Raw genomic sequence first — 16,523 nt, 5'->3', positions numbered from 1 at the left:
AGGCAGCCCCACGTAGAGCGCATTGCAGTAATCTATGTGGGATGTTACTAGTGCGTGTGTAACTGTCATTAGACTCTGCTCGTCCAGGTAGGGCCATACCTGGTATAATTTCCGCAGCTGAAGGAAGGCGCCCCTGGCCACCGATTCCACCTGGGCTTCCAGTGTTAGACTGAGGTCCAGGAGCACCCCAGGTTGCAGACTCTGTCCCTTAGGGGGAGTGTAACCCCATTCAGGACAGGGAAATGGCCCTCCAACCTGTCCGGTGAAGCACCCACTAACAGCACTTCCATCTTGTCTGGATTGAGTTTCAATTTATTAACCCTCATCCAGTCCATTATCAGGTCCAGACACGAGTTCAGCACAGAAACCGCCTCACCTGGATTGGTGGAAAACGAGAGGTAGAGCTGAGTATCATCAGCATATTGCTGACCCCTCAGCCCAAACCTCCTGATGACCTCTCCCAGCGGTTTCATGTAGATGTTGAACAGCATGGGGGACAGTATTGAGCCCTGAGGAACCCCATGGCATGAACGCCAAGAGGCAGAGCAACTGTCCCCCAGCATCACCCACTGGACACGGTCAGCCAGGAAGGAGCGGAACCACCATAAAGCAGTGCCCCCAACTCCCAACCCAGCCAGCCTATCCAGAAGGACACCATGGTCGATGGTGTCGAAAGCCGCTCAAAGGTCCAGGAGTATCAACAGGGTCACACTCCCCCTGTCTCTCTCCTGGCAAAGGTCATTGTACAGGGCGATGTAGTTGTTTTCTACTCTCTGAGAAATTTGGAGGGAGGATGGAGGCTTATCCCATGACTCCTTTACAAGATCTAGCACTGCAGGTATGAATGTGAGACTTAAAGGGAATACCTTATCTTGATTAATATAATCAAAAACTAGTTCTTGTTTTTGAGGTGGAGGCTCTTCTACTGCAAGTTCAAGGGACTTGGCCATTCTTAACACCATCTGATTATAGGAGGTGAAGTTCTCTGAAGGTGATGGTGGGTGACTTTCAGCCACATCTGAATTTGGTGTGGGAAGGTTGGAAGTTGACTCCTGAGATGTAGTTGAGGAGAAGTCATTATTGGAGGAAGATTATTCTAATGAATCATCTCCTAATAAGCCGGTCCCTCAATATCATCCCTATGAGGGATTGCTTACTTTTACATCTTGATTAACATTAATATTGTCAATTTAAATTATTGTTTTAACTGTTTTTATGTATGATTTTGATGTGAGCCGCCCTGAGTAGACGCAGTCTAGAAGGGCGGGATTTTAAAAATCTAATAATACAGTAAATAAATATAAATAAATAAAGAAGGAGAGTGTTGCGTTTTCAGTGTCATAGGTTGTGATAATGCGAGGTCAGATTCCGGTGGCAGAGGGGGAGGACTGGTATAGGTAGTTGTGGCATGTAAAGAAGATGTACGGTGTTGATGGTGACATGAGGGCAGAGCAGGTAGAGACTGCTCAGCTGTACCTGATATCTTGGAACATTTGGCCGGAAGTTGCTCGATGCCTACAGATCGATGTTTCAAGCAGATTTGGAAGGTTTTGCAACTTCATGGTAAGTTGCTGCTGTCGACAGTCAGGCTCAATGTCAATATCGAGGAGGAGAGGGGGAAATTGAAGGAGAGTGTGGATAGGCCACTGCGTATCACACACGCTTGGGCTCCTCATAAGCCGGTCCCTCAATATCATCCCTATGAGGGTATACCTCATATTGTATGGGATAGGGATCTCTGTAAACATCTCTTTGGTGGTACCGAGAAGGTTCTCGGAAGTAGGTGTACTCTCTGCGAGGCAGGTCATAATCCTTGGAAGAGAGATGTCTTTTCTTAGCTGTGTGCTTACTAGGGGGTGACCTTGGAAAAGATTCAAGTTCAGACATCTGTGGAGATATTGCCCGCCCTGAAAATGCAGGGTTCGAATGGACCGAGGCCAGACTGGATGGGGCATCAGCCAGTGAAGGGCCAACACTAGGTGATAGGCTGTCAGCCGAAGCAGGAGGCTGGGCTAGAGGCAGAGAAGTAATGTCATCTATACCAGAAACAGTCTCTGGAGCTTCTCTGGAAGATTCTTCAAGAATAGAAGACAGGAGAGAGTTGGTTGTGGTGGATCTGGATGGACCGACAGAGGAGACTTCTTTGATTTTTGTTTGTTTCGGTTTTGTCTTTCTTCAATTTAGAGCAGGGTTCTCAAACATGCGGGCCCCCAGATGATAGTGTGTGGCCCTCGCCTTGCCTGCCCCCCCCAAAGCGCCCACACATCCTCTGCTGTCAAGAGTAAAAAAAAAGTGAAGGCTTTCACGGCCGGGATCTAATGGTTGTTGTGGGTTTTTTGAGTTTCTTGGCCATGTTCTGAAGGTGGTTTTTCCTAACCACCTTCAGAACACGGCCAAGAAGCCCGAAAAACCCACAACAACCAAAAAAAAAGCCTTGCCTCGCTCGCCGGCTCTCTCCCAAGACAGCACCTCTTGCACCCTCCATCCAGAACTGCAGCCTGCCAGCCAGCCCACCTGTCTGTCGGCTAAGGAAACTCCTGGGCGGCTTCCTCGGGCTCTTGCTCTGCTTGGCGGAAAATCAGATGCGGCCCAGTCTCACCCAGACTCTGTCTCTAGCGGCCCCCAGGTAAATTGAGTTTAAAACCCCTGATTTAGAGACATCCTTCAGCTCTGAGGACTTCGAACCCGAGGTCAGCTTCAATCTCGAGGGCTTTGGTTGTTCTTTGGGTCTCGGAGATATGGTTGCCGGGCTCAGGATCAAGCTTTGTTCCTGTCTGGGAACCGGAGGGGAATCTGGTTCCATCATGGGAGCCAGAGTGTGGAGAGATTTCTCCTAAATGTGAGATCTTAATCTTTGTAATCTTAATGTGAGGGCTGGTTTTGTAAGCTTTTCGCATTGATGTTGTTCTTGGAGGCAGAAGAGGCAACGATTGTGGCCGTCAGAGAGCGGGATCTTGTTTGTGCAAAGCACACACCACTTAAATGGCCCTTGGGGGGCATAAAAGAAGCAGGAAGAAGGGGAAGGGAAGGGGGGAAGGGAAGGGAGTTGGAAGGAGGCAAAAACTCGGGAGAGTATACAAGGAAAATAAACTCACAAGGGAACGTCAAAATAAAGAAGAACTGGCCGTAAAGCAATGATAGATGTTTTCAAAAATCGAAAGTACAGCACTAGCTGGTTGAAAAGTCTGACTGAGCAGCAGCTAAAAGAAACTGAAGAGGTCTTTGGTGGGCGGAGCGTGTGCTCCACGAGGGAAAGTTCCACTAATTACATATCTTTAAGCTCTAGAGGTTTCCGGGAAGTCCTGCGCAGGCGCAGTATAACCCAATTGTGTGCATTCACAGAGGCCACAAAGAAGAGCCAGGGAATCAAACTCAGGTCTCCTGAGTCCTGGCCCATTACGGTATCCATTATACCACACTGGGTACCCATCACTTTCCATACTTATTTCTTATTTATTTAATTTGGGATTTAAAGAAATATCAAAATGCATGTTGCTTCTGAACTTCCAGATTATTACAGTTTCACCATACATATTTCTATATATTCTTTCCAGTATGGCTGTTGAGGAGGGTGAGCCTCACCACTTCCAGCCATGTCCCTGGAGGGCTCCTTCCTCCATCCCTGGATCCACAGATGACTATGAAGGTGATCAGTACAGATGGGTTTTATTACAATGAGGGACAGAAACAAACCACTACTTCTTGCCTTTGGAACTGGTCCCTTCAGTTCCCTCGGGTCTGAGTCCAAGTCCAGAGACCCTTCAGTTGGCATCATTAGGTGGGTCTCAAGTCCTTTTTCCCCTAGTGGGGGTTCCTTGCATCCGCCAGTGCCATGGGGCCACAACAAGAAGGGTCTGTATGCTTGCACCAAGGGCAATGGTGACAGTCTGTTTTCCTCCTTCCTTGTTGACCCTCAGAGAGCTGATGCTGATGGCTCTGGTCGCAGCTCTCTCCCTTCAGTGTCACAGCTGGGCGCCAGTTGGCTCTCTTGGTCCAGGTTCATTCGAACAGTGTTGCTCTAGCTGGTGCTTTCATTTATTTATTTTATTTATTTGACTTTTATGCAGCCCACACCCTGCAAGAGTCTCCAGGCGGCTTCTAACATCAATTAAAACAGTTCAGTTAAAAACAGACACTAAAACCCAATATGGCCACATCCATTCTACCCCAAAAAATAAAAAAATAAAAAATCCATGACTTATTAATTAAAATTAAAACCTTCAATTAAAAACTTCTGGAACATGGAACCCGATAATGGGATCAGGGAGGCGGTCAAGATTGGAGGTGCTTCTCTGCTTCCCACTTTAGCACCCGAAGTTGCACTACTATCCAGACTGCACTACTACAAATACATTCCTAGTCTCCTGGAAATCTGTGTTCCTCGGGGGGGGGGGGGGGGTGATCTTCCTCAGCATAGAACGCCTTGTCTGGGTGCTCCACAGGAGTGCCTCTTTTGCTGTCATCATCCTCACAATGATGATGTGTTACATATCCTAGATTACACACCACCCAAACTATGACCTAGTTATACATAGCAGCCAGTAGATTTTGTTCTATCACCTCCTGATCTTACTTAGTAGAAAAAGTATATGGTACAAAGGCAGAATGCTGGTTATTTAAGGACTGCCTAGATATGCCAGAAGGATTTTATGCAGCTACGTGGTGTTCTTCAAACAAAATGAGCACAAAAGAACCTGCCTCATTGCTATTGCTGATCTAAAAAAAAAAAAAAGATGCAATGTGCACACACACTGAACACATGTGCTGAAACCAAACAAGTAACTTGTTCAAATGAAGTCCTAAACTGAAGGAACATCCATCCAGTAACACATTTTGCATGGCTGCAAGAGGACAACTGAAACAAGGCACAACACTCAAGAAAATCTCAAGTACAGCTCAGGCCCTGCAAATTACAAGAAAGGATTTAGGGGACAGAGCCTGAGGACCACAAAAACAAGAGCTTGCCGATTCTTCCTACTGTGGGAAAGGCACTGTCCTTTGGAAATCCTCATGGTGGCAGATGAGAGCACAGCCCTGGAGCAAGTCCATCGGCCACTTCCTCCAGCACTGAACTAGAGATGGCTAAGGATAAGAGTAGAAATCCTTTGTAGCAGGTAATTCCCCCTGATGCCTATTCAAAGAGGAAAAAGCAGAACCCAGAAAGAAATAAGAGGTGGGCTGGGGTGGGGGGGCAGAGAAGATGGGGGAAAAAAGATTTCCCTCTTCTTCCTGAAGCAGTAAGTGGGAGTGAGAGGAACGGTGATTAAGAAAAAGCCATGCATTCTCAGGGCAACAGTAATTAAGGAAGAGATTTTAAGGCTGGCTACACAGCACACTGTTTTCCCGGTCTCTTAACAGAGCTCCTCTCCATCCCACTTTTCTGTGCTGAAAAGGGGGTGGCGCAGGAAAGAAGAGTCCTAAAGACCAATTTGTTTTACCTTCTTGCTTTTGTCCTTGTCATCAATGTAACTTTTAAAAACTTTATTAATTTCCATGAAACAAATTTGCATGGGCACTGCCTTCATATGGAGAGAGTTAGATGGATACACATGGGGTCACACATCCATGTATATTTTGGAGAAGAAACAATTACATGTGCAGCCCTACACATGTTAGGAAACATGATCTCTGGCCTGTAAAAGTCCCTTGGCAAATGCCTGCATGCTTCCTGTTAGAGAAAATGGTACATCCAAAAAATTAATCCCCCCTCCAAATTTACAATGACATAACATAAAAACCAATAAACCCAGCATTAAAACTAATAATCCAATATATAAAATATCATCTGATATTCCAAGATACTACAAAATTAAAGCTCAGTGCTGTCTAAGGCAGAGAATCATCTGAGAGTTTCAACTTCATGGGGAAAAGTTTGGCAAGAGAAGCATGTTTGCAAAGGAATGACCAAAAAAATCCCCAGCGTATATTCAGCAATAATATTTTCCTCAGTGCCACAGCTCTTAATAGATACGGAACTGTTCCCTGCTTTGTACCATTTTATTCTCTCAAGCCGGCTTCTTAGATGATTTTTAAGACTGTCTCCTTGCTTTTTACTATTTTTAAAATATCTTTTTCTGCCTGATGTGGTTTAAAAGTGTTTTTAATTTGACCATTTTAACGTTCACCTGTTTGTACTGTAATACCCACTGTATTTACATTTGCCATCTGTTTTGCTTTACTTAAGCAAGTCACTTTGGGCCATAATATTTGGTAAAAGGGGTGATATAAATAAAATTAAGTAAAATATTCTTCTTCTGGAAGAAGAGGGAGGAGGAGGAGAAGGGAAAAAAAGGAGAAAAAGACCTCATAAAGTGAAATGTATTTCCTTTTAATGAAATTTTCCATGCAGTGGTATATAACCTCCCTCTATGTTCTGTGTATGTGCTAAGCAACATCCATGTGTAAGCAAAAAAATGACAGCAAGTAAAATTTGTCAAGTACAATCCAAGTATTTTCACTTTATAAATTCTTTGAAGCTGAAGAACACAGTACCCTACAACAGAAACATCAACAGTGACAGTAGATCTGTTAACATGGCATAGAAGGCAACCATAATATTTTAATCAAGAAGAAGAAAAAGATGCTTACTTCATCTGTTTGACAATTGTGCTCTTCCCAGACTCTCCTGCACCTGTGGGGAAAAAAAGATAAAGAACCATGTAAGATGAGTGCTTCACTATTTAACACTGCTACTCAAAGAGGAGAGGCAAAATGTAGGGATGCAGCTGCCTGAATCATGATCCCCAAACCAAGAATGATAATGATACAGCCTCCCACTGAGAGAAATGGAGGAGAAAACCACCATTTCCTCCCTGCAGAAACATTTGTCTGGGTGAGAGATTTCCCCCTCCCCTTGCAAAATCTTGCAAGGAATTCTCAAAGGATCCTCTCACAAGTTTCATGGTCATTTTATCTGATTGAAAAAAGAAACTATACAGGAGTTGTGCAGAGATCACCTGTAAAGGGCAGAAGAAACACACTATGCTGTGCAGGATTCGCCGGGACGGGGATTAAGTTGTGCACAATTTGGTAGTTTCCTGCATAAAAACAGGTGAAAAACAAGGTAGGGGGAACAAGCCCAGGTCTTCTCTTTGGGGAAAGTTAGAAAATGTTGGTGATGGGGATGTGTGTGGGATCTCAGCAGGGAATCTCAACATGAAGAACTTGAAGAATTGCAGAAAGCAAGAAATTTTGCAAGAAGAGTGCTCATCCATACAGCAAAGACTTTTCCACTACATAGCTTTAGGAACCTAAAAATCTGGCCTATCTGCTACACTGTAGCATCAAAAGCCAGTTGGAAAAAAAAGGCCTTGGGGCATGTATATATACTTTCATGGAATCAGAGTTAGAAATTGGGTTTTGTATTCCCTCATGCTCTCATTATCCATCTGCTCTTGAGCAATAACTTAAGGATAGGGTTCACCATTATCAGCCGAGATACAGCTCAAAATTCATTCTGGGAGCTACACTTAGCCACTAGAAATCCTAAAGCAGCCTTTCTTGATTTGTTGCATACACGTTACAATCATGTCTGCAATATGAAATGGACCAGAAGTGGAGAATTCCTTAAATATGAAATTTCAAAACTGAACAGTCCCTGTTATCACAGATCTGCTGACTCGTAATTATTCCAGTCTTAACCAAGAGCTTAAATCAATGTCGCTCCGAGTCAGTCCCTACCATAACTAAACACAGATTGTGACCAAGACTGATGAAAGACAAGGTTAGCAAAATGCTACTCAGCAAATCTCATCAGGACGCCTTCTTCCAACTACTACTATGCAGTGAGCAGGAAGAAAATAAAATCCTTTGAGAACCAGACAGAAAACTATCCATCTACCTGCCATGATCAAGCAGGAACACTCAAGAACAGATCTGCAGATGCCTGCCAGATTTCATTACCATGGCATCAATATCTCACAATCAACACTGCCAACGGCAGACCTGCCTCACATTCGGTGAGGCAGGCTGGCACGCAAGAGGCAAGCACTGCAGGCAATGATAAATAACAATATCACCTGAGTCAAGACAAGCCTCCTATTAAAAACAATCATGTGCACCACTTCCAGCATGAAGACAGCCCTACAGTTTCCCAGGAAAATGGAAATGGACAGCAGCACAGATTAACTTTCAGCAGACTCAGGCAGGTTTCATGCCAGCTGGCTTGAATCCATGTTTCTCAAGGGCCAGAAGATTTAAAGCAGAAGGGAAAGCAGAAGTAACAGTATGAATTGTAATTCTAGATTAAATGTGGATGACCAAGGAAGCACTGCACAGAGGCTTGTAAACAGCAATTCACCCAGGCCCTAGTGGCCCAGGAATCACCTCTAAGTAACCAGTGAGTAACGTTTTTCAGGCTAAAAAAGAGCTGGGCTGCGGTGTTTTGTTTTCAATTTTACCAGGCCAGCAGCTGGTAAAAAATAGCTTAACATGGTTATATGTGGATGGAATGGCTAGGAAAGATTTTTACAGGCTAGTAGTTTCTGGGGAGTCCCCTGGACTGCAAGGAGAACAAACCTATCCATTTTGAAGGAAATCAACCCTGAGTGCTCACTGGAAGGACAGATCCTGAAGCAGAGGCTCCAATACTTTGGCCATCTGATGAGAAGAGTAGACTCCCTGAAAAAGACCCTGATGTTGGGAAAGTGTGAAGGCAAGAGGAGAAGGGGATGACACGACAGAAACGAGATGGCTGGACAGTGTCCTCAAAGCTACCAACATGAATTTGACCAAACTCCAGGAGGCAGTGGAAGACAGGAGGGCCTGGCATGCTCTAGTAGTCCATGGGGTCACAAAGAGTTGGAGATGACTTAACAACTAAACAACAACAACGTTTCTAGGGATTCATTGGCAGGTTACATTCAATAAGCATTTTAAGAAATAGTACTGCATTGTGTGTTTAGTCGTTTAGTCGTGTCCGACTCTTCGTGACCCCATGGACCAGAGCACGCCAGGCCCTCCTGTCTTCTACTGCCTCCCGGAGTTGTGTCAGGTTCATGTTGGTTGCTTCGCAGACACTGTCCAGCCATCTCATCCTCGGTCGTCCCCTTCTCCTCTTGCCATCACACTTTCCCAACATCAGGGTCTTTTCCAGGGAGTCTTTTCTTCTCATTAGATGGCCAAAGTACTGGAGCCTCAGCTTCAGGATCTGTCCTTCCAGTGAGCACTCAGGGTTGATTTCCTTTAGAACTGATAGGTTTGTTCTCCTTGCAGTCCAGGGGATTCTCAAGAGCCTCCTCCAGCACCACAATTCAAAGGCATCAATTCTTCGGCGGTCTGCTTTCTTTATGGTCCAGCTCTCACTTCCATACATCACGACAGGAAAAACCATAGCTTTGACTATTCGGACTTTTGTTGGCAAGGTGATGTCTCTGCTTTTCAAGATGCTGTCCAGATTTGTCATCGCTTTCCTCCCAAGAAGAAGGCGCCTTTTAATTTCAGGGCTGCTGTCTCCATCTGCAGTGATCATGGAGCCCAGGAAGATAAAATTTGACACTGCCTCCATATCTTCCCCTTCTATTTCCCAGGAGGTGATGGGACCAGTGGCCATGATCTTAGTTTTTTTGATGTTGAGTTTCAGACCGTTTTTTGCACTCTCCTCTTTCACTCTCATTACAAGGTTCTTTAATTCCTCCTCACTTTCTGCCATCAGAGTGGTATCATCTGCATATCGGAGGTTGTTGATATTTCTTCCGGCAATCTTAATTCCGGCTTGGGTTTCTTCCAGTCCAGCCTTCCGCATGATGTATTCTGCATATAAGTTAAATAAGCTGGGGGACAATATACAGCCTTGCCGTACTCCTTTCCCAATTTTGAACCACTCAGTTGTTCCATGACCAGTTCTAACTGTTGCTTCCTGTCCCACATATAGGTTTCTCAGGAGACAGATAAAGTGGTCAGGCACTCCCATTTCTTTAAGAACTTGCCATAGTTTGCTGTGGTCCACACAGTCAAAGGCTTTCGCATAGTCAATGAAGCAGAAGTAGATATTTTTCTGGAACTCTCTGGCTTTCTCCATAATCCAGCGCAAGTTAGCAATTTGGTCTCGAGTTCCTCTGCCTCTTCGGAATCCAGCTTGTACTTCTGGGAGTTCTCGGTCCACATACTGCTGAAGCCTACCTTGTAGGATTTTGAGCATAACCTTGCTAGCGTGCGAAATGAGTGCAATTGTACGGTAGTTGGAGCATTCTTTGGCACTGCCTTTCTTTGGGATTGGGATGTAGACTGATCTTTTCCAATCCTCTGGCCACTGTTGAGTTTTCCAAACTTGCTGGCATATTGAATGTAGCACCTTAACAGCATCATCTTTCAAGATTTTAAATAGTTCAACTGGAATGCCATCACCTCCACTGGCCTTGTTGTTAGCCAGGCTTTCTAAGGCCCACTTGACTTCGCTCTCCAGGATGTCTGGCTCAAGGTCAGCAACTACATTGTCTGGGTTGTCCGGGATATCCACATCTTTCTGATATAATTCCTCCGTGTATTCTTGCCACCTCTTCTTGACGTCTTCTGCTTCTGTTAGGTCCCTCCCATTTTTGTCTTTTATCATGTTCATCTTTGCGCAAAATGTTCCTCTAATATGTCCAATTTTCCTGAACAGATCTCTGGTCTTTCCTTTTCTGTTATCTTCCTCTATTTCTTTGCATTGTTCATTTAAGAAGGCCCTCTTGTCTCTCCTTGCTATTCTTTGGAAGTCTGCATTCAAGTTTCTGTAACTTTCCCTATCTCCCTTGCATTTTGCTTCCCTTCTCCTCTCTGCTATTTCTAAGGCCTCGTTGGACAGCCACTTTGCTTTCTTGCATTTCCTTTTCTTTGGGATGGTTTTCGTTGCTGCCTCCTGTACAATGTTACGAGCCTCTATCCAAAGTTCTTCAGGCACTCTGTCCACCAAATCTAGTTCCTTAAATCTGTTCTTTACTTCCACTGTGTATTCATAAGGGATTTGGTTTAGATTATACCTGAGTGGCCCAGTGGTTTTTCCTAATCTCTTCAGTCTAAGCTTGAATTTTGCTATGAGAAGCTGATGATCAGAACCGCAGTCAGCTCCAGGTCTTGTTTTTGCTGACTGTATAGAGCTTCTCCATCTTTGGCTGCAGAGAATATAATCAATCTGATTTCGATATTGCCCATCTGGTGATTTCCATGTATAGAGTCGCCTCTTGTGTTGTTGGAAAAGAGTGTTTGTGATGACCAGCTTATTCTCTTGACAAAACTCTATTAGCCTTTGTCCTGCTTCGTTCTGAACTCCAAGGCCAAACTTCCCTGTTGTTCCTTTTATCTCTTGGCTCCCTACTTTAGCATTCCAGTCCCCTAGAATGAGAAGAACATCTTTCTTTGGTGTCAGTTCTAGAAGGTGTTGTAGATCTTCATAGAATTGTTCAATTTCAGTCTCCTCAGCAATGCTGGTTGGTGCATAAACTTGGATTATTGTGATGTTGAATGGTTTGCCTTGGATTCGTATTGACATCATTCTATCATTTTTGAGATTGTATCCCATTACAGCTTTTCCCACTCTTTTGTTGACTATGACGGCTACTCCATTCCTTCTACGGGATTCTTGTCCACAATAGTAGATATGATAATCATCTGAGCTGAATTCGCCCATTCCTGTCCATTTTAGTTCACTGATGCCCAGGATGTCGATGTTTATTCTTGCCATCTCCTGTTTGACCACCTCCAGCTTCCCAGTGTTCATAGATCTTACATTCCAGGTTCCTATGCAGTATTTTTCTTTGCAGCATTGGATTTTCCTTTCACTTCCAGGCACGTCCACAGCTGAGCGTCCTTTCGGCTTTGGCCCAACCACTTCATTAGCTCTGGAGCTACTTGTACTTGTCCTCCGCTCTTCCTCAGTAGCATGTTGGACGCCTTCCGACCTGAGGGGCCCATCTTCCAGCGTCATATCTTTTAGCCTTTTGTTTCTGATCATGGGGCGTTCTTGGCAAAGATACTGGAGTGGCTTGCCATTTCCTACTCCAGGTGGATTGCGTTTAGTCGGAACTCTCCACTATGTCCTGTCCGTCTTGGGTGTCCCTGCACGGCATAGCCCATAGTTTCTCTGAGTTACTCAAGCCCCTTCGCCACGACAAGGCAGCAATCCATGAAGAGGTACTGCATTACAAAGGTACTGCATTACAAAGGTATAAAAAAATTTCTCCCTTCCTCAATGAAAACAAGACAAGGAGTGCAAAAATCTATGCCTACTTCTGCCATCTGATGTTAGCTGGAATTCTATTTCTTTACCAGCCCTCTTCAGCAGCTGTTCGTTATACCTCAAAAGCAATATCTGCCTCCACAGTTTAGCTCCATTAGGAAGACAGACCTGCATACCTGAGAAGTCATTTTCCAGAATCAATACTGTTGAAATGCATTAAAAAAAAACCAAAATCTAAAAACCAAACAAACAAACTTCACATGTTTCCTTGTATCTACAAAGAGCATATAACACATCTGGGGACTGTCTGCCCATAAGTTAAATATTTAGAAATGTAATTTTAGCAACCCTATTTCTCATATAAAAGAGGGAAACGTCACAAATCTGCACATTGTTGTGAAGAAGGGAGAGTTCTCCTGGCGCAAGAGTTTTTAGCAAGCAACATTTAAGCCATGAGGATTTCATGATCCTTACTGCGTATTTGCTTTCCCTTTTCAAAAATGCCAAACTTTTGTGGAAATAAGCAGAAGAACAGAGACCTTAACTTCAATGGGGCTAGGCAATATCAGAGGTCAGATTAAGATAAGACTGTTTTTAGAATAAGTGCTCATAATTGTAAGATGATTTTAGGGACTAATAGACACAAAGCATACATAAGGCACTCCATTAATTCACTCTAAGGTCAAATAAAAACTCCAATCTGTTTTTTAAAAAGACAGTACTTTGAATGCTGCATGATCGGCTGCAAAGGCTTCTTCATTTTATTTTCCCTCATGACTAGGGCAAAGTTTAGCATCCGGCTGTCTTTCCACTCCCTTCAAGGAAACCCATCTGCCTTTCAAGATGCACATTTAAGATCAATGGTTCCTAAGGTAAAAGCATTTGTCCCGTCTTCCCAGATGGTATCTTCCTTGAGCACAAGGTAACATGCTACCCCACTACCAACCACTGTTCCTTCCCTAAAATCTGTTTTAATAGTTACTGTACTAATCAAAGCCTATTAAGGTCATCAACGTGCTGTTTATGCTTGTTTTATGCAACTGGAGTAGCACGAGCTTAGCAAACTGCACTTCTTGGTCCCAGCCAGCACACAAGCCAAGTATTTTGACCAAAGGCAATGGAGTGCCTCCTGAGTGACTGGCAGCCCTTCATCTCCAAAGACATGGAAAGAGAACTGATCTTATATCCCCCAAGATAAAATCTGATTAAACTTTTTTTTCCATACGAAAAAGGTAAAATGCCAGTCTCGTAAGCCAACAGGAGTCGTGAATCACTGTTTAAACAAGCTGCATCCAGTCCCAGCATGTTATTCTCTCTCTCTCTCTCTCTCTCTCTCTCTCTCTCTCTCTCTCTCTCTGTGTGTGTGTGTGTGTGTGTGTGTGTGTGTGTGCGCGCGCGCGCGCACGCACGCACGCATGTTTTAACAAATCCCAAATGGACCCTGTGGCTTGCCCAATCCTAAAATATATAGCCTTGGAAGAAAAGAAGAATGTTGATGTAATAAATCAAGTGACAGTGATGAAAACCTTTGCAAGAACAGGGAGAAATATTATCATCTTGCTATGATCAGCAGAAACAAACACTCTGAAGAGTCTTTATTATTGTTATGGGATGAAGTTAGTACACAATGTCTTACTCTGTTCCTTCCCCTCACCCTACAGATTACTATTAACAACAGAAAGGTGCAATGAAACATACAGAAATGTATGTTTTTAAATTACACGCTAGGGTGAAATGACAAGCAAAGCTACTGGAGAGAAGGTGGCCCAATTATCCCTTGCTCTGCTCTGCGAAGCCTAAGCTGGGACAGCAGGCAGGGATTCTTCAATAACAGCCATGCCTTCTAGCACAGGGAAAGCAGCCATATATTATGCACAGATCATTAAGTCTCTGTAGGGGATGGACCTCCTGCCTCAGATCAGCCTTGCTATTAGCAGGAAGAATCCTCTTACGCTGCATCCTATTAACACATTCGCTAACATGTTCAGATCTACAACCTGGCATTTGCAAGAGGCACAGCTGTTATGAAGCTTCACAAGATCTCTCTCAATCCTACCCTCTCATGCATGGAAGTGATCCAGCTGGTCAAGTTGCAATTAATTACTCTCAAACATTCTGGTGACATTACATGGGAGGTCTGGTGACAAATCTCAGCTTCAATGGACTGGATGCCTCCATTACTTTATGGTTTTCATCCACCACACAACAGCAGCAATGAATCCACAAAGACTTTTCTTTGCATGTGAATTCTGAATCTCCAGCCGGCATTTGGGCAGAATGTCTGGGTTTCACAATTACAGCTCTGCTGTAATTCCAAGAGCAAGTCATGCTGCTTATTTTCAGTCACTTAACAATCACCAGCCAAAACGCCTAACTAATCACAAATCGGATTGTTAAAGACAATTCGTTCCAGCACCAACTAGCACATGCAGTGATAAGGGCCAGTGCACAACTACACTACGGCCATTGTTTCCTGGTGGGGTTAACATTCAGCCATGAAAATAGGCTTAGAGCTGAACGCTAAGCACATGAGATCTCAAACCCAAAAGAAAGCATTCAGGCATCTTAGGCAGGCACAGCTTGGCCCTAAAAGACAGAGACATAAGGAGAAGTGGGAAGTTTGTGCTTCAGTTTAACTCCTGATTTACTGAAACAAAATAGGGGTAGACAGATACTGTGCAGGGAGAAAGGAAATGGCCTGAATACAAGACAGCATTCCTCAAACTAATGCTTTTTCTCCCTCTTTTTCAACAAGATAGAACAAGAGTTTGTCTGAGAGGTAGGTAATAAAACTCTTAATTTGACATATGTGGGTAGGAAGCCATGCCCAGAGGAAGAGAGGAGAGAGCAGAAACTGCAACAGGGGAATGGTAACTACATGCTCTGAACACTGGAGTCTTTTGCAAATGCATGAAATCATGACAGCTAACTTCTGCTTCATTATACTGTAATGAAAATATCAAAAATCATCAATGTGCCAGGCACCTAGTTTTATATGCAGCAAAGCTTGAAAATAAAATATCTTATTTGCATATACAAAGAGAGATCAATGATTGATGTTACAAATCAATAGCTATTTTTACAGTGCCAGTATATGTGCAATACACAGCGATTACATTATATTACCAACAAATATTAAGCATACAGCCATGCTAACAATAAACTTGAAACTGTCCATGCTAGAGCAAGCCATATGGCTCCACTCAGAACCTATTCCAAGTAGGAAAAGGGTCACCAAAATGGCTCAATTCCTAGTAACATGCTCGGCAACACCAACAGCTGGCAATTTGGGAATCTCTTCTTATTGTCTCTATTTAATTTTTTTGTTAGTTTTAATGCCATGGAATAAGATAACACCATGCTCCCAAATTCATCCACACCTTCCTTATAGCAATGCCTCTCACCCCACCACCCAGCTAACACCTCACATGTACAGAAAAATGGGTACAATGCCACAACACAGAAAAGCAAACAAATCAAATACACGAAAAACAAAAGGTGGGAATGAGGTGGTACCAGGGAAGATGACTTCTAAATAACAGCTGCATTCCTTCACAAAACTAAGTTAATGATGGAATGTTTCCCAAGAGTACAGACCAAATACTCTGGTATTTTCAGTTTTCCACCGACAGTAGTGCCCCGCATAGTGACGTTAATCCATTCCAGGAAAAACGTCGCTATCTGGAAACATCGCTAAACGGAACAGAAAACCCCATAGGAACACATTAAAAAGGTAAAGGTTCCTATGGGGGGTAAACTCACTGCTAAGCGGGAATCCTCCATAGGGCCGCCATTTTTGCCGCCTCAGTAAGTGAGGAATCAGCGCGAAAATGCTGCGGGCAACCATTTTCTTCTTCCAGCGGCCATTTTGGAACCGCTGATCAGCTGTTTCCCAAACATCACAATGCGAAGATTGGTAAGCGAAACACTTACCGATCATCGCAATGCGATGTTTTACTTATTAAAACATCGCAATGCGATTGTAAAAACGATTACAAAATCCGCATCGCTATGCAGATTCGTCGTTAAACTGTGCGCTCGTTAAGCGAGGCACCACTATATTTGTTTGTATTACTTTCTGTTTTACATCTTTACCAGACATCCAGTTCTGTAAGACAATACTCTTAACCACCATGGTTGCCCATAGAATCCAAACTCTGTGTTCCTTTCCAATACAGGTAAAAATTCCAATAGGAAATTACAAACAGAAAACTCCAATGTTGTATCTAATACTAAACAAAGGCATTTCACTGCTCCCAATCAGAAGGGAGTAACAACTGGCCAGGACCACAGAATGTAATCTAGAATTCTTCTATTTTTTGAAGATCTCAAGTATTTGTTATACTCTAGTGTGTTCAACTGTTAGAAT

At 43.6% G+C, this 16,523-nt stretch overlaps 1 protein-coding gene and 1 long non-coding RNA gene across 2 annotated transcripts in view; one reads left to right on the top strand and one right to left on the bottom strand.

Moving 5' to 3' along the window:
* GNAI2 (G protein subunit alpha i2) overlaps positions 1-16,523 on the bottom strand; it is a 159,268-nt gene that overhangs the window by 66,158 nt on the left and 76,587 nt on the right. The window contains exon 2 of the mRNA XM_072989852.2: positions 6,589-6,631. Within this exon, the coding sequence (XP_072845953.1) occupies positions 6,589-6,631 (43 nt within the window). The remainder of the gene's footprint in view (positions 1-6,588; positions 6,632-16,523) is intronic.
* Positions 2,722-15,630, top strand: LOC144586762 (uncharacterized). The gene is made up of 2 exons (XR_013541782.1): positions 2,722-8,883; positions 12,125-15,630. It is a non-coding gene; the product is annotated as an uncharacterized LOC144586762 (long non-coding RNA).

The sequence above is a fragment of the Pogona vitticeps genome, chromosome 2 (assembly GCF_051106095.1).
Source record: "Pogona vitticeps strain Pit_001003342236 chromosome 2, PviZW2.1, whole genome shotgun sequence".
Lineage (NCBI taxonomy): Eukaryota > Metazoa > Chordata > Lepidosauria > Squamata > Agamidae > Pogona > Pogona vitticeps.
Note: the sequence above shows the minus strand (reverse complement) of the source record. Positions and strands in the feature narration are given on the sequence as shown.